Source organism: Tympanuchus pallidicinctus, unplaced genomic scaffold, assembly GCF_026119805.1.
Source record: "Tympanuchus pallidicinctus isolate F22 unplaced genomic scaffold, pur_lepc_1.0 scaffold22, whole genome shotgun sequence".
Classification (NCBI taxonomy): domain Eukaryota; kingdom Metazoa; phylum Chordata; class Aves; order Galliformes; family Phasianidae; genus Tympanuchus; species Tympanuchus pallidicinctus.
The window spans coordinates 24,125,340-24,148,400 of NW_026294739.1; the positions used below are offsets into that span (position 1 = coordinate 24,125,340).

General features: G+C 57.6%; 1 protein-coding gene across 5 annotated transcripts in view; it reads right to left on the minus strand.

Moving 5' to 3' along the window:
- WWP2 (WW domain containing E3 ubiquitin protein ligase 2) overlaps nt 1-23,061 on the minus strand; it is a 32,230-nt gene that overhangs the window by 2,932 nt on the left and 6,237 nt on the right. For 2 of the 5 annotated variants that reach the window (XM_052686512.1, XM_052686513.1), the window contains exons 5-20: nt 19,607-19,873; nt 18,930-19,026; nt 14,837-14,976; nt 12,542-12,755; nt 8,863-8,952; nt 7,143-7,317; nt 5,337-5,391; nt 3,996-4,077; nt 3,657-3,785; nt 3,364-3,442; nt 3,175-3,246; nt 3,001-3,089; nt 1,803-1,962; nt 989-1,122; nt 766-906; nt 223-343 (exon numbers count right to left, since the gene is read on the minus strand). In XM_052686512.1, the coding sequence (XP_052542472.1) occupies nt 223-343; nt 766-906; nt 989-1,122; nt 1,803-1,962; nt 3,001-3,089; nt 3,175-3,246; nt 3,364-3,442; nt 3,657-3,785; nt 3,996-4,077; nt 5,337-5,391; nt 7,143-7,317; nt 8,863-8,952; nt 12,542-12,755; nt 14,837-14,976; nt 18,930-19,026; nt 19,607-19,873 (2,045 nt within the window). Of the gene's footprint in view, nt 1-222; nt 364-765; nt 907-988; nt 1,123-1,802; nt 1,963-3,000; nt 3,090-3,174; nt 3,247-3,363; nt 3,443-3,656; nt 3,786-3,995; nt 4,078-5,336; nt 5,392-5,645; nt 5,781-7,142; nt 7,318-8,862; nt 8,953-12,541; nt 12,756-14,836; nt 14,977-18,929; nt 19,027-19,606; nt 19,874-23,061 lie in introns of those variants that run through there. The other 3 variants (XM_052686514.1, XM_052686515.1, XM_052686516.1) reach the window with 3 other exon arrangements.

The following is a 23,061-nucleotide window of genomic DNA, read 5'->3' on the forward strand; positions in this document are numbered from 1 at the left end:
GGGCTGTGCAAGGCACAAGCTCGAGCAACAGAAGCGAGCAAGGGAATTCCTCGCCTCAGATGAAAAGTGTTCACCAAGAGACCCAACATGCAGCCCTGCAGCCCCTGCTGCCTCAGGCGGGCTCACCTCTGAACCAATGGGTGAAATCAGAGGTCAGGGCTGAGTAGAGCTCACACAGCCCACGGGCACCACAATGGCCTGCCTGGGGCAGGGCCTGCTCACCTCCAGCTCCTTCTCATCAAAGTACCGCAGCCACTCGAGTGGCACCACTTCGTTGAAGCCGTCCAGGAATGCCTTGGTTTGCTCCTCCACACCCCGTGTGAACCTCCAGTCCGTCAGCAGCCTGCGAAAGCAGGCAGGGGTCTGTGTGTGGCACCGGGGCTCTCATCATCTTTTTCACCCTTTGTGATTCCACGACTCCCTCCCACTGCTTCCCAGCCCAGGAGCAGCAGAAGGCTCTGAGGATGAAGCAGTCACCATAGGGTGATCACCAGCAGCACCACGGTGGCCCCAGCAGCCCCCCAATACACAGGCTGGCGAGCAGCGTGGGACGAGGCGAGGAGTTGCACCCTCTCTCCCCTCTCCTCTTCCTGAGAGTCCTGGCAGCCACCCAGACCACAGGCAGCCAGACCGCAGTGCAGTGCAGCGCCAGCTCGGGCTCGTCAAAGCCACGTAGCCAAGAAGGGGCCACGTCCCCAGCCCCACGCTCCCACCCAGTGCTGCTCCGAAGCCAGGTGCCCAAGGGGGCATCAGGACCAGACTCACATGATGTATTCCTCCTTGTTCTCCTCTGTCACCCGGATGCTCTCGCCGCCCTCTTTCAGCTCATGGGTGGTCACCTTGCCCAAGATCTCCATGTCCTGGATGAAGTAGAGCTCCAGGCCACACTCCTCCAGGCTGTTCTCCCTGCAAAGGGCACCAGGACGTGAGGGGCCACAGGGGGAGCACTGTCACGCCCCCACACAGCCCCCAAGCGTGAGGCACTGACTTGGTCCAGATGATGGAGTTGTAGAACTCTGGATCAATGGATTCCAGGTCCTTCAGAGTGGGTCGCTTGTTCAGCATCCGTTTGTAGAAGGGCAGTGTGAAGCCGGTGTCAATGAATTTCCCGTGGTACAGAGCCTACAGGGCGTGGGAATGGAGGGTCAGGGGGACCAGGATGGCTCCTTGCAGATCATGGCTGAAACCACAGCATGGGGCTTGCAACCCCTTCCCCTCCCCACCATGAATTCCACTGCAGCTCCTTCTCCCCTCACAGCTCTATTAAGAGCACTTGTTTAAACAGAGCTCTGCCGTGGCTTCCCTGAATCCCTGGCTTCCAGGAGCCTAAGGCAAAGGCAGCCAAAAATAATGCAGACGCTTGTCTAGAACAGCCCAGCGGTGAGTAATAGTCTGGAGTTTTATTGGGATCCTGCGAGGCGCGGGGCAGGGCAGGGGGATCTGGGCAGGGCGCAGCATTTTGGGCAGACCCTGCCCCATCTGGTACCACTGCAGCCCTATGCCCACCAGGCCCTGGGGAGGGTGAGAACACAGGAGGAGCCAAGCAGGGGCAGCTGGAAAACCTCACACTGCAGGGGCTAAAAACAGCCCCGGGAGCTGCAGAGCCGACAGCACCAGATGGCAGCCAAGGGCCTGGAGGCACGGCCTCAGGAAACTGCGACCCCAGCCTCATGGCCCAGCCCCAGCCCTGCAACATGTCACCTCATGCTGCCGTGGCCACTCTCCTCTGGGCACAGACTAAGCAAGAAAACACTCAGAGGGGGTGACCCTGCCAAGCAGATTCCCCGGCCCCAGGCTCTTACCATGGCAATGAAACGGCCGATGAAGCGGAAGTATGTGAGGTGGTCAGGGTTGATGGAGGAGGCAGGGTTGATCTGCAGGCAGTAGTTGTTCTTGCCGGCATACTCAAAGAGGCAGTACATGGGGTTGAGCACCTCGTGGGACAGGAGGAAGAACCACTCCCTGGGCAAGAGGAAGTGGACAGTGGTGAGCAGACATCAGCACGTGGGGATGCCATGGGAGGCTTTGCCCCAGCAGTGGGGACAGCCCCATGACCATGGAGCACAGCTGCACAGACAGTGCCCGGCTCCTTGGAGTGTGGGGCAAGCACTGAGCCCTGGTCTGAGTATTGGGCAGCCCAGGACCTGGCCACAAAGTGCCTTTGGAGACATCAGTAAGAAAAATGTAGCTGCATGAATCCAGCCTGTCAAACGTGCACACATGCCTGTGCACATACATACAGTGCCCACAAACATCAGCTATCCTTCTCTACAAACCTCTCCCCTACCTCCCAATTTCCCACTCCAAGCAGTGGGGAACAGGCACAGCCCCTCACTCTGCTCCCCCACCGCTGGCAGTCCTCAGACGCAGAGGCAGCCCCGGCATCCCGTCCGTGGTTCTACCCTGTGGTAGAACAGCATGACGTAACCTACCATAGGGTAAAACCACTGGCAGGACACAGAGAGATGCAGGCAGCAGGAGCCCTGCCCACAGCCAGCAGCAGCATCCCTGGGAAGTAGAAGGTGGGGAGCAAACTGCAGCACAGGTTCTGGGACAGCAGAGGCAGTGCAAGCCCACCACTGAGCTGGACATCCAGGCAAGCTGGCCAGGGGACAACAGACAGTCCCTCTGGCTGGAGGCGCAGCCCAGTGCCACACAGCACCATCCACTGGGTAGATGGTAGAAGCCAGCAGCACATTTGCCCTGGCACACACCGCCATCTCAAGAAACACCAGTGCCTATCTGCAGGCTGCAGGGAGCAGAGGCAGCTCAGCCCAGTGGCCGGTCTGCACTGGGGGTTGTAGGAGAGCCCAGCTGGACCTGCAGCCCTCCCTGTACAAGGGATAGGGGAGGGCAATGCCTTCCCAGAATTTACACTGTTCTCACCTCCTCTGCCTGAGCAGGCATTGCAGGAGGGCCAGGAACCCTGAGACTCCTAGAAGGCCTCATGCCACGGGGGGCTCACCCTGCCCCACAGCAGACATGTGGCCCCATGCTCACCTGGCGATGCCGCCGTAGTCCAGGCCCTCCTCACCACGCATGATGATGTAGAGGCGGCGCCGCAGGTCATAGGGCTTCATGTTCATGATCTGTGGGGGGAGCAAGGAGCAGGTCACTGTGGGACGCTCAAAGGGGGACACCCCCACAACTCCCAGGGCCTCCACACATCTTCACCTGCTGGAAGGAGTCCTCAAAGAGAGTCTGTCGCGAAACACTGATCTTCACGTGGCTGGGCAAGGCATTGGACTGCAAGGCACAGACACGAGGCCATACGTGGGCTGGCACGACAGTCCTACATCACCAGCCCACTCATGAGCACCCCCCCATCCTGGGGGCTCAGCAGCCCTCAGCTGCAATACTCACGTGGCAAAGGAAGCGGAACTGGTGGTACTTCCAGCGAAAGCTCCGGTCGTAGGCACCCGGTGATCCACCCTGCTTGCTCCTGCAAAAGCAGCACCAGCATGGACTCAGGGCACGGCTCCAGCACACACTGCCATGCCCACAGGTGGGAGATGACCCCCACTGCATGCAGGGAGCTCTCCTCCATGCAGTGCAAAGCCCTACACTTACCTACACCCAATGTTGAGCGTCCCTGCCACAAAGCAGGCGGATGAGCTGTGAACGAGCGACCCCCAGCCCCAGCTGCAAGCACATACCCAGACTCAAATCCTGGCCGTGGGTCCTTGAAGGTGGTGGTGCGCGTATTGTGGTCCACAAAGTAGCGCACGCCCTCATTGGTGTACTTCATCTCCCAGCCAGGAGGCAGGGGTGGCTCCTGGATCATCCTGTAGGCAGAGATGGGGTCACCACACTGCCACCTGGGAGGTGTCTCCCTGCTTCATGCCGCTCCTCCTGGAGACTGCCTTGGACTTTCGCACCTCCAGCACCACGCTTTTGATTCTGGCTCCCCAGCCTAAGAGGCTCAGCACCCTCACAGCCACGTTTCAGTGCTCGGTGTCCCACCACAACCATCAGCCCCTGCTCTTCCCACCTACCCCTGTGTGCGAGGGTCTTCCCACTGCGTGGTCCGCGTGTTGTGGTTCACGTAATACACCCGCGCGTTGTCCTGTCTCTTCTCTAGGAGGAAACAGAGGAATAGCCATAGTTGGAGCGCTGCAGGCACCGGTGTCCCAGGAACAGCCCTCCCTTCCCACCTCTCCACTTGCTCTGCTACAGTACATATGGAGAAGGCAGAATTAAAAAAGCAGAAGTAATGATTTGATTTTCTCCACGTGCAGAAGCTGCAGTGCCTCTGGGGAAGGCCCAGGGTCCACAGGGGCACCCTGTTGGGGCCATGACCCCAGGGATGCTTTCTCGCAGCCCCGCTGTCAGCACGCACGCATGCACACACCCCTCTCTGTTGCGCACAGCCACAAAACAAACACTGCTCACACCAGCACCACTGCTGCCCACTGCTCTGCGCCTGCTCCGCTTGCCGTGTCCCCATCACCACATGTGCTCCCAGCATAGCCCCACTCCATGCTGGCAGGGACGCTCTGCACGCACTCCCTGTCCCCTCCCTGTCCCCCCCTGCTCGCTCTCAGGCTGTGGGAGGGAACATGGCGATGGCACATTCCTGCCCCCAGCCCTGCGGATGCACCAGGCATGGTGATCGGGTGCTCCAGCACTTCTGCTCTTGGCTCCAGCTGCCCCAGGGACCCCATCCATCTGCCTGGGTGAAGGCACTGGGACAGGGCAGCCCCCCACACCCCAGTCCACCCTCCTACTGAGATGCCTCCCTCAGGATAGGGGCCATCTGCACTCTGCAGATGGCACTGGGGCCCTTTTAAAACATCCTGGCACCCCACATCCCTCAGCTCCCATTAACGCCACCTCCATGTCACCAGACCCTTGCTGCTCCGACCACCAGCCCTCTCTAGCTCAGTTTCACCAAGGTACCCCCACATTTTTGGATGAGGCACAAGGACAACAGCAGCACTTGGGGACACAGCTGCCATCCTGCTGTGCCTGGGGGTAGGGCACCCAGGGGCACTGCGTGGCAGCAGGGAGAGCACTGAAGGTCTCCAGGGCCGAGCAAGGAGTTGGATCCCTGTTCTCTGCCCCAGTCCAAAGAACAACCACAAACACTTCTGCATTCAGTAGCTGAGAGAGAGAGAGCTGGGAAATTCTCCAGGAAAAGAGAAAAAAGGTGGAAAGAAATGGGAAAAAAGCTGGATTTCAAATCAGAGATGGAGCTAACCGTAGGCAGACAGCCCCACATACAGCAGAGTACAGGGAGCGTTGTGTCCCCAGATGGGGCACACACCGAGGCACACACAGATGCATGGAGCATCTTGAATGCAGCAGGGCAGGCAGGTAAGGGGCTCTGTACTTACCCCAGCCAGGAGGAAGGGGACCGAGAGGATCATTGTCAGATGGGGCACCGGACGGCTAGAGATGAGAGAGGGCAAAACACAAAATAAAAAGCAGGGCCAGGACAGGCAGGAACAGCAAGGCGCAGATGGAGGGGAGTCAACAGCCCTGCTCCCCACTCGCCTCCTATTGGCCCACAGCTCCCAAAATACTTCAAAAAAAAAAAAAAAAAAAAATCCAAAAAAAAAAAAAAAAACCAACAACAAAACAAAACAAAACAATTGCACGTTCAGGGGTGTTAAAAAAAAAAAAAAAAGGAAAAAAAGCACAACCTAAACAGAGGTTGGGGGCAGCACAGAGAGCAGCAGGACCATGTTGCAGCTCCAGATGTGCACGGCCGCTCAGCTCCCGCTGGCCCGAGCGGCTCTCCCCAGCAGATACACCTCCAGCCTCCTCCAAGAACCACACACAAGAGGGAAAAAATATCGCAGGCCTTTCCAATGAAATCATTCCCACAAGCCCTGTCCACGCCCAGCGCTTCCTGGCGGGGCCCGCACCCCCCTCCTCCCGGGCGGCACGCAGGGCCGGGATGCGCTCGCACTGAGGGCACATTCATGGCCGCGCAGACAGGCGGCTCCCGGCCCCCCCCAGCAGGTCGGGGCCACACAAAGCACCTTTCTTGTGCCGGGCGGGCGGCCTCACCCAGCCGAAGGCGGGGGGTGCCCCAGGCGCTGCGCCCTGGTTTGTGTTAGCCCACAGCTCCAGGGACGGAGGCGCAGCCCCGGCAGCCGCGATTGAGTGCAGGAGTACGGAAATGACTTTGGGGTTCAATAAGAAACGTGTTGTAACACAAAAGGCCTTTTCATCACACCTCTTGAAGCCCAGACTCAAGAGAGGGATCAGCATCCCAGCCCACCTCCATGGGGATGGGGCACGACCACCATTGGGGCAACAGGGTCTCCTGCTCGCCTAGAATGGGTGCCAGTACTCAGGGGCCAGCCCAGCACCCTAGGGATGCTCTGGGGTGCACTGGGGCTGAGCAGCCCACACCTCTTGGCTTCTCCTCTTGCAGCAGGATGAGGAGAGGAGAGGCCTCAGCACAGCACAGTGCATCTCAGGTAGCTCCCTCACTCCCTGCCCAGAGAAGAAGCTGAGGAACGTCCAGGGCTACCACCTCACTGCGACTTAAAAACAAACAATTCAGACCAACAGAGCAGAGAAACAAGAGCTCGGCGCAGGGCCCCGGGGAGATGGCAATCAGCAGCTCCATGATCCACAGCCTCCAAGCACGGCCCTGCGCCATGAGACCCCTGGGTGCACGCAGTGCTGCTCCCAGGCAGTCTGCTGTGGAGGGACCCTGATGCAGCACCGCCCAGAGGGGGCTCTGCACCGTCAGGAAGGGAGGCAGCCACCACTGGGACCAAGAGGGCAAAGCAAAGCACAGAATCCCAGTGGAGAGGAAGGCAGAGCAGGAGCCATCGCTGCTGAGAGCAGAAAGCTCAAAATGAGAAGTACAATCGTTTCATCAGGCTAAATTTGGAGTGCGAGTCCCTCCCTCTGCACTTCACAGAACACAGCCAGGGTGACTCGCGCAGCACTGGAGTGGCTCCAAAGGCGCCTGGCAGAGAAGTCAGTGCCAGATCACAGCCCAGCCTCAGCAGGAGCCCCCTCCTCTGCCCCCTCTACTGCCCCCTCCAGCTCCATCCACAGGGCCTGGAGAGACTGCCCAGCTGCGTGGGCAGCAATACCCATCCGTGGGCAGCAATACCCATCCGTGGGCAGCAATACCCATCCGTGGGCACCCCGGGCACCCAGCCCCCGGCTCTCACCTGGTACAGGAATCTTTGGCTGAACTGCTGCATGGCTCCCTGCAGCTGGCTGCGCTGGGACTGCCACTGCTCGTAGTTGCGGACGTACTCGGCCGTGGGGCGCTGCCACGTGGTGGTGCGGGTGTTGTGGTCCACGTAGTAATAGCGGCCCCTGGGGTCCACGCGCTTTTCCCACCTGGAGGCACCATGGCAAGATGTCACTACCTGTCATTGGAAAAAGGGCTCCCTGGGCACTTGCCGCCCTGTTCCAGTGCTCTTTGAGCTGGATGCCCTCTTCTCCAAGGATTCCACACCCTACTGTGAGCAGACCACCGTCCCACCTCCTCCAGCACTCCTCCTGCTGCTGCTCAGAGCTCAGCGCATGGCGCCACGCTGCCGAACAGCCCTTCAGGAGACAGAGGGTCTGGCACACCCCTGCTGAGAGCACTGCAGCACCAAAGGACAGTGGTGACAACCAGCACAGATCAAGGTTGCACCTCATGCTCAGCTCACACGCCACATAGCTACTCAGTGCTATCACTGTGTGAAGGAGCATGGGGACTCGGAAACGCTCCATGGCATCAACACCCTCCAGAAACACAGGTGAGAAAAGCAGCCTCCAAGGGAGGAATACTGAGTGCTGCTGAGGCTGAGGTCCCCTCTGGGGACTGATTTCTCCTCTCACACTGACAGCAGGGGCTGACTTCCCACAGATTAAGCACTGCCCTCCAACGCAGGGGCTCCACTCCCAGCCCCAGCACAACCAAGTTCATGCTGAAAGGGTTCCTCAGCACAAAGTGAGCCCTGCCACGAGGGCACACAGAAGCTCTGCTCCAAGTGAAGTGAGGCACCATGGTTGAGATGTAGTACATGTTCTTCCAGGAAGGCTGGCACCTGGCAGAGGCAAGGCACCAAGCAAACACCTGCACTGGCACAGGCTGCCCAGAGAGCTATGGGTGCCTCTCCCTCGAGGTGTTCAAGGCCATGGATGGGGTCCTGGGCAGTGTGAGCTGGAAGGGGCACTGAGCCCACAGCACAGGGTAGGACTGTGGGAGCTGTGAGGTCCCTTCCAACCCAACCATGCTGCAACTCTGTGATTCTAGGATAGGAGAGAAGGAGCACATCTGCAGCCCTCCCAAACCCGTCGTTTCCTGGGAATAGCTTCCTTCTGAATACTAGGCAGCTTTTAAGCTGTTAGAGGACCAGCAAGAGGCAGGGAAGGCTGCAGGAATCACGGCTCAACTGAGGGCAGCATGTGAGCATGGGGACCCAGAGCTCCCAGGACTGGTTTGTGTTTCAGGCTCGCTGCTATGCTGGCTGTGAAGCACTGTGCTCCTTCCAGCTGTGAGCTAACCCAGCTAACAGCAGTTTGGCTGTACTGACTTCTCCGCTTCTGGGGAACAGAGAAGAGGTGAGAACTCAACAAGCTTCTGGAAAATGCATGGGCCCTGAGGGCTACATGCAGCCCGTGTGACCCAAGGACTGTGTAAATCCTGCAAACAAAAGGCTGACCCTCCCCCACCAATACAAGTTCTGCAGAGATCTCTCCGCAGGTTTCACAGAGCTGTGCAGCATCATATGTGTGAGAACAAGCACACCCCAGGGCAGTAAGAACAGAGTTCCCTCTGAGAAGATGCAGTCCAGCTCCAGGCTTGGGGCACGTGGTGTGTGTCTGTGTGTGCCCACCCAGAGCTCAGCTCTCCCACCTCACCCCACCTCACACCTGCCCCAAGGCCCTTACCCCGGCGGCAGCGGTCGTTCCCACGTGGTGGTCTTGTTGTTGTGGTCTACATAGTAGACTCTACCATTTGGCAGCTCCCGCTGCTCCCACCTGAAAGAGACGATCACAGTTGGTACAGGCAGGCAGCGAGCCCAAACCCCAGCATGGCAGAGCATGGATCCTGGCAGCAACCAGAGCCTGCTGCTCTCCACGCCTGCCCCACAGAGGTCCAGCACCGGGCAGAGCAGGTCCAACAGGAGACATGCAGGAACCTGTGCTAAGCCAGGGCAGCAGAGGGGCTGGGCTGGAATGAGCATCAGGGACCCAGAACTATCCAGACAACGCGTTAACCTGTAAGGGCTCCCCAGGGACCAGTGGGCCAATCGTAATTAACAGTCAGCTTATTAGAGAGTTGCATCTGGTGGGTTAGTAACCTGTCTCCTTGCACTGCTTAGCTACAGAAGTTTAAGCTTTCTTTAAAGCACAGTATGACAGCAGCTCTTTGGCTCACTATATACAGAGCAGGGCAGAGGTGCTGCAGTAGGCTGTGTGCTGATGACAGGTGTCTTTGGGAGCACAGATCCCTGACTTCCTGCAGAAAGTAGGAGAATCAGTCACTTCATTCAGGTGAAGCTTTACGTCCATGTGTTTTTGTTTTGTTTCTTTTCATACATTTTTAAAGTAGAACTTCCAAGTTTGGGCTGAGGCTGTGTTCCCCTGCCCCACTGCTGCCAGACACCATGAGGATGCAGTCCTCCAGGGAACCAAGAGCCATGGGGTGGCCCAGTCCTGCACAGCACTGCAGCCATTCCTCAACTCCATTCACTCATTCATGGAAGTTTACGCTCTGGCAAACACAGAGTCCCCGTGCAGCACCACGCTTTGTCAGCTCTTACTCTGCAGCACATAGCTGCCAACAGATCAAGTGTTCTCCTGCCACGCTTCTGCTCCCACAGGTCTCCCTCCCAATTCAATCTTCGGTCTCAATTAATCACTACTAAAAGCCCTGGGAAATTAACCTACTCACTTCTGTTGTGCTGGCAGCTGAATGGATGAGGGCTGGCAGGCCCACACAGCGCTCTGCGAAGGTGCTCCAAGCACCAGTGCCCATCATCTGCAGCACTCCCACTTTCCCCAAGCCCCCAGGGTAAGACATAAGCCCAGAGCCACGCACACCATGACTGCAGGCCCATGCATGGCACAGCTGTGCCACCGCTCTGAGAAAGGCTGGGAGCTCTCAGCCCCAGTGAGCACCATGTGCACCGCGGGAGAGGCTGTGGGGCAGTCCTGCAGTCCAAACAGAACACCTTCCTTGTGTAAGAAACCACAGCAGTGTGCCTGCTGCCAGGCACATAATGCAGCTCTTTGTGCGTGCAGATGAGGCTGTGTGTGCAGAATGGCAGCGAGCGCCCGTCCCTGCATGGGATCACTGCTGATAGGAACCAGATGCGGGGCCAGTCGCTCTCGTGGCCCTGCTGTCCCTTGGGCACCCAGGCAGGAGGGCCAGGGCCCCACGCTGAGGCTTTGGGCTGCTCCCACAGCACAGCCGCTCCTCAGCAGCCGGGGTGAGGGAGGGCTCCACGCACAGCTGGGGCTGGAACGATCCAGGACACCTTCCAGAACCCTCCAGCCCCAAACAGACCACTAGTTGTATGTTGCCTCTGTGCTCAGCACATCTGGTGCAGATGTTCAGAGAGAGCTCTCTGGGCCACATAAAGAGGTACGGATCCCCACATGAACCCAACATGCTGGCACTCCACACGCAGCCCAGACAGCAAGGAGGAATGGGCTTGGAGCTGCTCCTGCTCTGCACAGCGTGAGTGCTCTCCCTGCTCCTGGGATGAAAGAAGATGCTCAGAGGAGCCCAGGGAACAGGCAGCTTTCTGGTGACTTCTTAGGGGCAGTGACACGATGGCTCCCAGCAGCTCTGCAAGGGACCTAGTGATCTCCAGGGCTGGTGAGGACTGCACAGTGCCAGAACAGTCTGGTTTGGTCCACATGCCTCCTGCCTGAGGCATCACTGTCTCCTGCAAGCCAGCTGCATCCTCATCCCATACTGGGCCCCAAACCACGAATCACAGCAATCCCCCAGTGCAGTGAGCCACCCAGAGGCAGCTTCCTCATGTTGGGAGAGATCCCCCAGAGCTCACTTATACCATTCTCAAAGCCATGCACATTCCTGCAATCCCTGCTTAGCAGAGGCAGCAGCCTCCAGCTGCCCTCACACAGGGCTCACGGCCTGGCTGGATCCAGTGCTCCACTCTGGATTCACCTGGGAGCACCTCAACACTCAGAACCCACCTGAGCAGAGCAGCCACTACAGCTCAGGCAATGCATGCAAGATGCTGCTGTTCTCCTCTCCCACTACAAATCCTGTGGTAAGAAGTAGGGAGGGAAAATGAAGGCCCCTCTCTACACCCGGGGGAGGAGTATCCACATCTCTGCACCTCAGGCAGGCAGAGGTGGGGAGGAGAGCTCCCATTTGCCCAGTAAGCACAGGAAGGGGCATGGGTTGGAATAAAGACCTTTTTCAGAGTCCTGGACTTTTCCAGCTGCCTGGAAACAGGAAGCGCTCAGGCTGGAGAACAGTAACCCTCACACACCCCACATAAAGGCACACTGAGCCGTTAACCCTAATTACCTGTGACTGACACATCAGCGAGGCCCTGACCTTCCAGGCATCAGCTTAGCCAGAGGAAAATAAACAGCTCCCTTCATATGAATTCGAGGCACTGCAACCCCCCTGTGCTGCTCTGCATTTGCAGTCCAGAGCAAAGGTGGAGGATGAGGCTCAGCTTGCCCCAGCCCCAGTCCCACTTCTTTCCAACGCCCAGCAAGACACAAAGCAGCCAGAGAGGAACCCCAGTCCCAGGCCTTCCCACAGCACCACAGGGCTGGCACAGCAAAAGACCGGGTTTTACCTTCCCGGTGATGACTCTCTCCCTCTCTCCCAGTAATGCCAGAAGAGTCCAGGATCCAGTAGCACCAGACCTACAAACTGAGGGAGGATCCCTCCCAGCTCCCCACAGTGCCCATTTCTGTCATGTTCCACTCTTTAATATCCATGCCCCCCTTTCAGGAGCTCTCTGCAGATGCACAGTCTCTCTCTATCCTGTTTTCTTCCCACTGAACCCTTGAGCAGCTACAGGAGCTCTGAGGACGTCGCTGCTCCAGGCCCCAGCCTTGGGAGGCCACTTAGAGTGGAGATGCGATTCACTGTTCACTTCCCCAGGGCCCCACAATGGATACAGATCAGAGTCCTGGCCCAAAGGAGGAGAGAGCAGTCCAGCAACACAGACAGACCCAGCTCTGGCTGGACAGGACAAGCTGTGTCAGAGATGGAAGACACAGATCCCCATTCAGCAGAACGAGACAGAGACAGCAGGTCTTCTTGGATGCTTCTGCACTCTCAGCATCATCCCCTCTCTGCTCTAGGCTCCCTTCCCAGGCTGTCCTCACAGCTCCTTGCAGGGCTTCCCATGCCCTGAGGCTCTGCTGAGCAGGAAGGTCATTGCTGCTGAGCCCTGCTGCATGGCCCCAGCTTCCAACACCCAACCCCTCTCGCAGCATAGAGCAGTGTCCCAGCAGCTCTCACGCTGCTTCCAGGGCTGTGCTTCCTCCTCCAGTACCCCAGGACACTCAGCCACACTGCCCCATTAGGGAACAAGAGCCTCCAGCAGGAGGAGGCAGAGCTGCTTACCCGGGGGGCAGAGAGTCCTGAGCCTGCACTGCTGTCCGTGCCTGCGGGGTGCTGGGTGCTGCCTCCTCAGCTTCTGTGGAGCCAGGCAGGGCAGGAAGGGTGGATGCAGCAACAGAGCCCTCAGCTGTGCTCAACGTCGCCGCAGCCAGCGTGGCTGTCCCCACAGCTGGCCTTTCCTCTTCCATGTCCGCAGCTCCCACCACATCGCCGTTCACTGGGAAGGCAGAGGGCAGAGATATTAGCACCAAGAACAGCACTGGCTCTTCCACCACCCTGGGGCAGCCCCACAGCCATGGTAGTGGTGGTGGCGACAGGGAGCACACAGTTCCAGGCCAGGCCAGGTCCCACAGAGCCCCTGCCTCCATCTTTACTCTTGAGATAAAAGCAGACACAACTGCATTTGTGCTCAGCATCCCTTCTGCTGCCTGCAGGTGTGCTGCGGGCCTGACATGGAGGCCAGAGACGAGGAGCTCAGGGGCAGCCTCACAGCATCCCCACAACAGGCACTGCTGGGAGCTGAGTGGTGCTGGTTCCACTGTGTTTGTGGAGAGAGGAAGGGACTGAGCAAGGGAAAACCGCAATGAAAACTGATCAGGAGGAAAACGTAGCCCAAAAGAATGAAAGGAAATTTGCTTGATGAATATTTATCAGCTAGCAAAAAAAACCAGAGCTTGACAGCACAGCAGAGGATAACTTCTGCCACAGCGAAATTAAAGAATTAAAAATAAAACAAAAAGGGATGCACATAGAGCTCCATAAATCAGAATTAAGAAATGTAAAAAGCTGCAAGCCCAAGTTTTGTAATAAACACTGCACAGTAGTCAGGTGTTTACTGCTAACAAGCACTAGGAAGAGGATTGAGGAGCTTCAAGCAAACTGTGCCAATGTTCTGAGGGAACCTGACTCAGGTGACCGCACTGCAATTGCATTGATCTCAGTCCTGGACAGAACAGGGGAAAAGATTATTCAAAGTCCACTGATAAGGACTCAGGGAGGAGTAGGGCTGGGGCTAAGCTACGCCATGGAGAACGCATGCCACACAGTAACTTCCTTTTCTTCTCAGAAGAAATTACAGCTTATGGGCTACAAACATAACTGGCAAATTCTTGCAGCAGTCTGCTCCCAAACTGCACGCACTGACATCAACAGAATGTACTGAGCGGGGAGGAAGAGGAAGGCTTCTGGAGGCATGCTGAGCGTGACACAGCATCCAGCACCACCCCCAGGCAGCACCTCCCATCCCGAGGCGTAACGCCCCAGCTGGCACGCTGCTGAGAGATAAACAGCAATAAGGACAGCACAGCCATAAAGTCACTGGGAAGGCTGGGGCCGGGCCAGCACAACGTGTTGCGAAGCGAGCAGAGCCCAGGAACAGCGCCGTGCCTGCGGGTGCGTCCCAGTGGAGCATGGGCCAGGCAGGCAGCAGCACCGAGCAGCACTGGTGCAAGCCAGGAGCGCAGGTTGAACTGCTGTGTCCCACTGCAGCCCTCAGCATCCTCACTTCCCTCCCAGAATGGATTTTGGCAAAATGGAAATCACAGTGCTCCAGGCTTTTCCAAAGTAATGAAAAAAAAAAAAGAAAAAAAAAAGGAAAAAAGTCCTCCTGGGTTGAACCAAACATTTCCTTCTATCCGAAACAAAGCATGCTGCTTTTCCTTCAGGTCTCTGACAAAAGCAAAAGTAAGGACAGAACTGGCTGCAAAATAACAGCGCAGGGGAGTAGGAAATACCTGTGGTACTGGTGTCACCCTGCTGCCACCTCCCACCCTACTCGCCCAGGATGTGGGACATGGGACCCTTACTAAGCCCACAGTGCCAGACACCATCCTACCATCACGTCCCTGGGCTGCTGCAGGCTTCCTGCACTACTGGGCAGCTCCAGTACACCAGCAAAGAAAAGCTGGTGAGCTGCTTATGGCTTCGTAGTCACACACTCACCAGGTCCAGTCCCCACTCCACGGGGTATTCATGGCTTTGCAGACAAGCCTAAGAAAAGATAAGGAAAACTCTTCCCGAAGGTATTGCTGGCATAAGACTGAGTGCCCCTCTGGGGCTGGGTTTGTGCCCTCTCTGAGAAGAGCCACAGAAATCATTACAGAGAGAACAGGTCCCACCAGTGAGCCTTAAGGAGCTGCCCGGCTTATCAAAGTGAAATCAGCAGTTCTTTTTTGGGAAGGAATCCCTCAGCATTACAGGACCCTTTCTCACAGTAGGAAACTCCTTTCCCCCTCAGACCTCACCCCCACCTCTGCCCACCCCATTCCCGTCGCAGCAGCAGATCCCCGCCGCGCTCACCGGTGCTGCTGGCGGTGCCGTTGGCCATGCTGCTGGCTGTCGGGCTCTTGGGCGGCTGCCGGTGCCGGCTCCGTGCGTTAGGACTTTGCTCCCCGCTGCCCGCACCCTGCCTGGAGGCCCCAGCGGCGAGGCGGTGCGTCCTACAGGGGAAGAACCAGGAGGTGAGGCGCAGCTGGGCCTCAAGAGAGCTGCCTGCCCCGACTCCGTGCTGCTGCTCCCCAGGCACAGACGTCTGCCTGCCTGCTGGGATACAGCAGCACATACCTGCCCCAAACCTCAGCTCTCTGAACCTACACGCGGGTCCTGGCATCCCACCCCCCACGTCAGAGCCCACAGGAGACAACTGCTTGTGTGCCCAGGGACGATCACACCCTGTTGCTTTCTGCTCCAGGAGACCCCCAAGGAAACACTCACAGCAGCCACGAGCCCCGCGCAGAGACAGGTGGGGATGCTGAAAGCTTCTGCCTGTGGTGCCAGGAAGGAACAGCTGGGAAAAGGCAGCACTGAAACAACTGCAGCCAGAGCCCAACTTCTCACAGGGATGCTCAGTGAGGGTAAGGGGAACATCCAGCAGCGGGGCACCTCATCATGCACAAACACCAAGGTGAGAGAACCGCTGACCGAGGGAACACTCTGACAGACCCCTCGGTGTTCACTCTGTAATGTGGGGCAGTGAGAGCTCTGCACCACTGGGAAGAGCCTTCTTCCCACCTCAAGGCCTGGGGAGTGCAGGCAGAGTGGGGCCACTCCTGCCCAGCGCAGTGCAGCGCTCACAGCCACCGCACCAGGACGCGGGGATTAGGGCTTGCTTTGTTCCAGCCAACTTCTCCCCTTAAAAGGGCAAAACCTGCAGACTGTCCCCACTTCCCAGGGCCAGGCCGAGCTGGGAGGGGACAGCAGCTTGGCAAGGGCAGGGCACAGCATCGCTCATGCCACCCACGCCAGCTCCAGCAAGCCCTTGGATCCTCCCCGTGCTCCTCAGGGAGCAGCTCGCAGCAACGCCAGGCAGAGGAAGGGCTGGGGCTGGGAAGAGACACGGGAAAGCAGAAAGCAGCTCAGAGCCAGTCGGGCTGCAGGACCCAGATCTCTGTGCCCATCCTTAGTTGAAGCAATGGATGGATGAATCCTGTCCTCACCCTTCTTGCTGCAGATGAGCTAAGCGCTGCCCGCAGTTTTTAGCAACCAAAACAGGATGTTTCCCTGCTGCCAGCTGGCCACACAGGGTTATCAGGCCTGAATTAGCCCGCGGGCCGCCCAGCCCAGCCCTCCTACGAGCGCTCCCATCTGGGCATTGTCTTTTAATAGATGCATGGAAACAAACCCAGTGAGGCCACGTGACGGAGGCTAGACTGGGAACAAACTCTTAAAATAGGAATGGGGGAAAAAACAGCAGCATGCAGATGGGAACAGGCAGCAGTGCCGCTGGGAAGGAGCAGGCAGGGACAGCCCCTTGCCCTGATGGTAAGCATAAGCCTCACCATCCCCTTCCATCACCCACCCCAGGCCAAGACAGCCAAGACAGAGGGAACAGGTGCAGCCAAAAAGGGCAGTGGTGTCAGCCATCAAGGCACAGCCCTTCTGCACAGGCTGATGCAGGGCACGCAGAGCAAGGCACATCACCCACGCTCACCTCCAGCCCAGGTGTGAAATGCTGGAATGGATTCCATCCCCACGACTCAAGCACAAGATGCCAGGAGCCACTGAAGTGCCAGGCATCCTCATTCAGGATGCAATCTGGCAAATGGCAGCTGGAGAGGAATTCTCCCTGTCCGTGAGAGAGATGGCTGCCTTCTCCCCACCACATCCCATGTCACACGCGGTGCTGGGAATGGGGACGGAACAGGTACCAGCACCTGGAGGAGCACCTGTCACCCCACACCAACCAGCAGCACTGATGCCTGGTTCTGAAACCCCAAATCAGTGTGAGCCCAGCCCAGTTTATCCTCATTACCCAGCACTGTGCTTTGTGGATCAGCCAGAGAATTGGGCCCTCACAGGGGGATGGGGCTCACGGAGCCAGAGGTGCTGCTTGTCCTCAGGGCTACTCATGCCCATCACCAGCTAAGCTGTAGGCTTTGGATGTGATTAGGTAGTAAAAGTTAACACAGCAGTGCACCGTAGGAATAACTGGGGTCTGCACTGTTTGCAGCAGGTGACAGCAAAGTCAGGGGGCAGCACCCAGCAGAGCTCAGCCCACCAGCCCAAACCCAGAGCAGACTACTCCATTCCATGCTGTCAGGAGGGGCCTCTTAGGCCCCCACAAAACAAATGGAGATTGTGGCAACCCTCTGGGCACCCACAGCACCAAACTTCAGCTGGGGGCCTCTGGGCTGTTTTCTCTTCATGCAGAGGGCTGTGGAATTTCACACCCCGTCACCAAGATTAGCAGCAAACCCCAAGATGACATTTGCTCAGAAGAAAAAAGAGAAGCCCTGAGCAAGCAGTTTCCCTTGGGGGGACAGTGTAGAAATAGTTGAGGAGCAAAGAATGAAACTTTTCTTTCCATCCTGACTGCGAGCAAGTTTGCCAGCATCCATCACCAAGCCCATGAAAATAAACACTGCTCTGCATATAAACAGAGTTAACATCAAACAGCATTCTCACGTGCAAAGGACCTGGGGAAGGCAGCTGACTGTGCAGGGTACACACAGCCATGCTTTGCCCCATACAGCAGTGCTACACTAAAATGTTGAATTGTTCAGAACAACCTACATTCAGATGAGCCCAGAATGAAGCAAAAACAAGTGATAACGTTTCCCATGCAGTGATTTGTAACAACTTCAGGCTGCCACAGCTGGAAGGTCTCCGGAGGTCCTTTCCTGGCACCAGCCAGGACTTAGCACACTCATCTTGCATGCTCAGAGCTCAGGACAACAAGAGCAGAAACTATTCACTACTCACAGGCGGAAAGCAATGGGGAATGTGAAGCACCCCGTCTCCAGGTTGAGCATCCCAACCAGTTCTTCTGTTCCAGGCTCTCCAGCACCAGCTGAGAACTGCTGCAAAGAGCAGCTTTTGCTAGGACAGAGATCCATCTCATCTCTGAGACGGCGTTAATACCCAGATAGCAGGAACCAAGAGGAGAGCAACAGGGCACAAACTGCGGTCAGCGATGCGTCACCACTCCCCTACCCCAAACAAGTGCTGTACGAAGAATGGGATCACTTTTTAGGGCTAAAAAGCATTTCTCTCCTTCACTCCTCTCTTGTATGCGCCTGGTAGATAAAGAGGAGAAGAGGAGCTCCAAGCACAGAGCTCCTTACCATGCTCCTGCACCTGAAGCCTGCAGGACACACGGAGCCCCTTACTGTGCAGGCTGCAGGCTCATCACTACAGGCACGCTTTAGCCAGAATATCTGTATGGGCTGCTGGGCCACTGCCACACCGTAGAAATATAAATAGGCATTAAATTCAACTCCATGTTGACAGTGTGACACGTCCCTCAATAACCACAGCTCCAAAAAGGAGTAGCTCTGCGCCACTCCATGCCAGCAAGAAGGCAGGGACAGGCACTGTGCCAGGCAGGGTGGCTGCTGCCCAAGCATCTCATTTCCTTTGGAAGTAGCTGTTATTTCCCTATAGCTAGGCTTGCTTTGCTTCTCTTGCTCTCCCTGGACCTTCTGAAGCATTCTCCTGGGACCATCACTATGGATATGGTGCCTCCCAGTCTGGCCCAGGGCCATGCTGCAGGCAGAGGTACAGCACCCACCACTGAGCAGCCACTCAGTGAGAGCCCCATTGCCAGGACCAGGCTCCTTGCTCTGAGTGCCAGTCTTCCCCACACACCCTGATGCACCATTCCCATGCCTGCCAGCAGAGCAGTTGGGAGAAACTGCCTGGGCAATCACAAAAAACTGCCTGATATGCCTTAAGAAACAAATATGTAGGGAGACACCGGCCATCTGCACTCCAGCTGCATGGCCACCGTGCCCAACTCTGCTGTCTGCACCCAGCCCTGCCCCAAGTCTCCTGTGTGCTGCTTTGCTGGGAGATCTGGAGGAGTTACCATGTCCTTGAGCCACAAGGACACTGCTCGAGTGCCCCCAGGGGCTCAGTAACTGCCCAGTGATGGACTGGCAGGTGCTGCTCTTACCTTGATCTGCTCCCAAAGCAGTTTGTGGTGGCAGACTGATGTCTGCTCTCCGTGGCTGCAGCCATGCTGCCGGGGTCCCGTCCAGGCATCTGGGACCCTGGATGGGTGAAGAAGCGGGTAAAGAAAACAACTATAGCACCGATTAGTTCTACCTTCATTTCTTTCCTGCCATAAAGGAAACCTAAAAGCACAACCACTCTCTCCCCCTTATCCACCTCGACCCCATGCATCAGGAGTTCTGCTCCCTTCTGCAAGCCTGGGCTGTGGCTCTGCCCATCCCACTGGAACCCACAGCTCTAAGTATGACTGTGGGCTCTGTCAGCATCATCAGGGCCCCAGGTTTTAGGACCTGGATGACCCAGCAAGGCAGAGAAGGAACAGAGAGAATGCAAAGCAGTGCACTTCCCAGCACGGGCTCTGCTTACTCCCTAGGCAGCCTCGAGCAGTCAGACATCTGTCCATGCCCCTGCACATGCTCCCTCCCCACGCAGAGCCCTTTTTCGAGTGGTTCACCAAATAGAGAATGTGTTTGCACAGCCCAACATGGGAAAGCTATGGAAGGGGCTGGACTGCTTGAACATTGAGAGGAGGCAGGCACGATGCCATCGACACTCCTGTTCCTGTGTCCCACCACACATCAGCTCCCACAGGAGCCTGGAGCAAGGCCAGGGCCTTACCTGGGGGAGCAGGTGGCTGTCGGCACTCAGATGTTTGCTCAGGGGTGCTGGGGGCCGTGCTGCCAGCCCTGCTGCTCACTGCCTCGTGCACAGAGCTGCTGCATGCACGCGGAGCCGGGCGGCACTCACCCTCTGTCACAGCACTGCCATTCGGCAGGCTTCCCAGATCAACAGCCGGCCCATCCAGGAAAATCGTCAGCTCTCCACCGGAGACAACGCTGCCTTTGTTCTCCGTCTGCAGGTTCAGGGTCAGCTGCCTGTTCTCCACTGGGGAAGACGAGGAGACATAGAGAAAGAGACCACCGGTCATCACCTGGGACCTGACCACGATGAAGACATCACGTCCCAGTCCCCTGCAGGACCAAGCTCCCCATGACCCCAAAGGACCCCCAGGGTCAGCTGTCCTTCCAAGCACCGGCAGCGGCCCCACACCTACAGGCACCCCACAGTGCCCATGAAGGACTGTCAGTCTTACAGCCTGCTCCTCAGGAAGCCCCCCTTCCTCCCCTCACCATTTTCCAGCCGCTGGGGGCAAGGCCAGGCCTCTCCGTCCCCTCACATGGGGACATGGCTGTGACAACCCAGACCACAACAGCTCACAGACTCAGATCTGAGGCTGTAGAGAGAGACGGGGCTGGATTCATGCATGAGGCAGGAAGAGATCCATGCCAGCACAGCCATCAGATGCCTGCGGCACAGAGTGGATCAGCAACTACGTGCTGAGATGCCTGAAGTCCTGCTCTGCTGTGGAGGAGCAGGAGCATTCTCCAGACTTGGGTTACTCTTCTTCCCACATAGAAAAGCAGCAAAAGAAAATCCTAGGACCATCACTCTATCCACATCCCCATGTATCTGTTCTACTGAGCCCAGAGCTGCCCCATGACATACAGAAATGCTCAGCCCCAGCACTGGGCCACCTCTGCACCACCTCAGGCCAGGAGGCAGCTGCCAGCTCCACTCCATATTGAGCCAGCCTGGCTCCCAGTGCTCAGCAAGACTTTCACCAGCTGCTGTCGCTTCACCCACAAGTAATCCACCTGGGGCACTGCCTGTCACGGCTGCAGCCACAGAGAAGGCAGCAGATGAGCCACAGGTACCATGCCTGAAGCAGGGGCTCCACAGCTGCAACAAGAAGCAGAGCCTGCCCCAAATCACTGACTGCTCCCTGTCTCAGTGTGGGCACATGCTGCATGCCCAGCTCTCCAGGGGCCAACCAGACAGCAGTGAACCACATCCTCAGTGCCACTGGGGGAGCCACCAGCTCCCAGGCTGGTAGAGAACAGCACAGAGGCTGCCTGCACGCCTTCCATGTTCCCCCCGAAACAGAAGCACAATGGGACCATCAGTACCACAACTCACACAAGTGCGGCTGTGCCCCAATTGAGCCAGTAGGACCAAAACACCCAGCTCCGCCACACAGGGCCAGAAAAATTTGGCTGCCCCAGTGCGGGACGCCAGCCCAGACACTTCCTGACTCATTGCTCAAATAATATTTTTATTATACACGGATTGCTCATGACACAACGGCACCATTTTTAAGCAACCTGCTTCACCCTGTCTCGCCGTGAGGATGAGATGCAGTACCCACCCATGGGAGCAGGAAGGGAGCATGTTCCCCACAGACCCCTTGTCCTGTCCCCAGCTCAGGGCGAGGGCCTGGCAGGGGCTGCAGGAAGTATCTCCCACACTGCACCCGCAGCCCAGTCAGCACAATGTAGTGCTCAGGGCTGGAAACGCTCCCCAAGCCCAAGTCCCCAGAACCCATCAGCCACACACAGCCAGGAAGGGACACAAGCAGGCAGAGGAGGAGTCACTGCACTGCGGGGGCACTGGTCAGGGACAGGAACCCTCTCCACTGCCTTGCCTGGATGCAAGGCCTGGAGACAAGCGAGCGTGGAGCTGCCTGGAACCTGTTGTGCACACCTGCTGTGCCATGCTGGGTGTCTGACATCCAACCCCAAACCTGGTGCCTGGGACTTGTGGTGAACAGAGGGTTGCAAGACAAGTCGTTCGTGAGCATCACAGATTCTAGTCCCAAGGAGGCAGATGCCCTCGGTGCCCAGGGCCCTCACCTCAGGGCACGGCATGGATGTCGGTCAGAGCTGATGCTGCTGCTCGTTTCCCACCTGCCATCACATAGGGCTCTTGGTTAAGCCCGGTCTCAGCCATCTGCATAAAGGTGTTATTCTCCAAATCTGCAAGGGGAACGGATCTCACGGATCCTTCTGAGAACGTGAGACAGAAGACCGAGAGCCAGCCTGCTACCGAGCACAGCCAGAAAGCAGAACAAATCCAGACCCTGTTTCTCCCTGCCTGCTCCGAGCCATAGGAACGCGCCCTTCCCCCGAGCCGTGCGGAAGTCACGCCCGCACACCGGGGGTCTCCTGCGCCCCTCCTGCGAGAGCCCCGCAGCCGCACAGACCCTCATTGTGCAGCGCCCGGCCCGGGGGGACGGCAGCACGGGAGCAAAGACGAGGTGTCTCCGAGTAGAGGATGTGAACACGAACCTCCCAGCCGGCCGCCTTCTCCCCCTCTCCACCCCCTTCAGCTTTTTTAAAGAAAATAAACACCGGCAGAACCTTCCATTCACTGTCCCCGTCCAGCACGCGGGACGCACAAAGGGACATTGCTGCTGCACCAACAGAGGGTCCCCTGAACGGCCAAGCACAAAGGCTGCCTGTGTCCTACCGGCTGCCAGAATGTCAGAGGGATTATTATTATTTTGGGAGGGGGTCGGGGGTGATTTGGTCCTGAATGAGGTCTCAGTTCAGCTACTTCCAGTGCCCTGCGTGCGGCATCAGAGCCGCCATTTAGTGGCGGCGAGCTGGAATTCCCTCCCAGCCCATTAAGCGGATTTACAGTTCCACCCTGGTAGCAGCAAGCACAACTCCGGGCTGAGCCCGAGCCCCCCGGCACCCCGGGAGCCGCCTGAGCTGCACAAGCACTGAGGAAAGGAGACCCGCTGCCTCTCACCTCACAGGGACGGCTCCTTTCTCCCACAGGCAGACAAAAAAGTTTGCTCACCTCTCACCTCCTACAGCCCTCTTCGCACCATTCCTCTGCATGCGAATCCCAGTTTTCCCTCAAACAGTTCCACATGACCAAAGCTGCACCCTCCACCACCTGAAAAAAGCCCCACACAGAGCCACTGACACAAAGATAAGCAGCTCCTCCAGGCTGACCCAACAGCCACTGCCACACACTCTACTCAGCAACCTATGTGCCCCCAGTTAGCGTAGGGCAGCAACACCACCATCCCACGGCACACGCAGGGTCCCTGCGGCCATGGTCCTCTGGGAGGAACCTGAGGGGAGCAGGACATTCTCCAGCTATCCCACAGAGCAGGGAGGAAGCAGAGTTTAGGAGAAGTGATCATCTTTAGTCCTATAGGAAAACCAGTCTTCCCAGGCAGTGGAAGATTAGTCCTTGCTGCTGACACAGCCTCAGATGCCCAA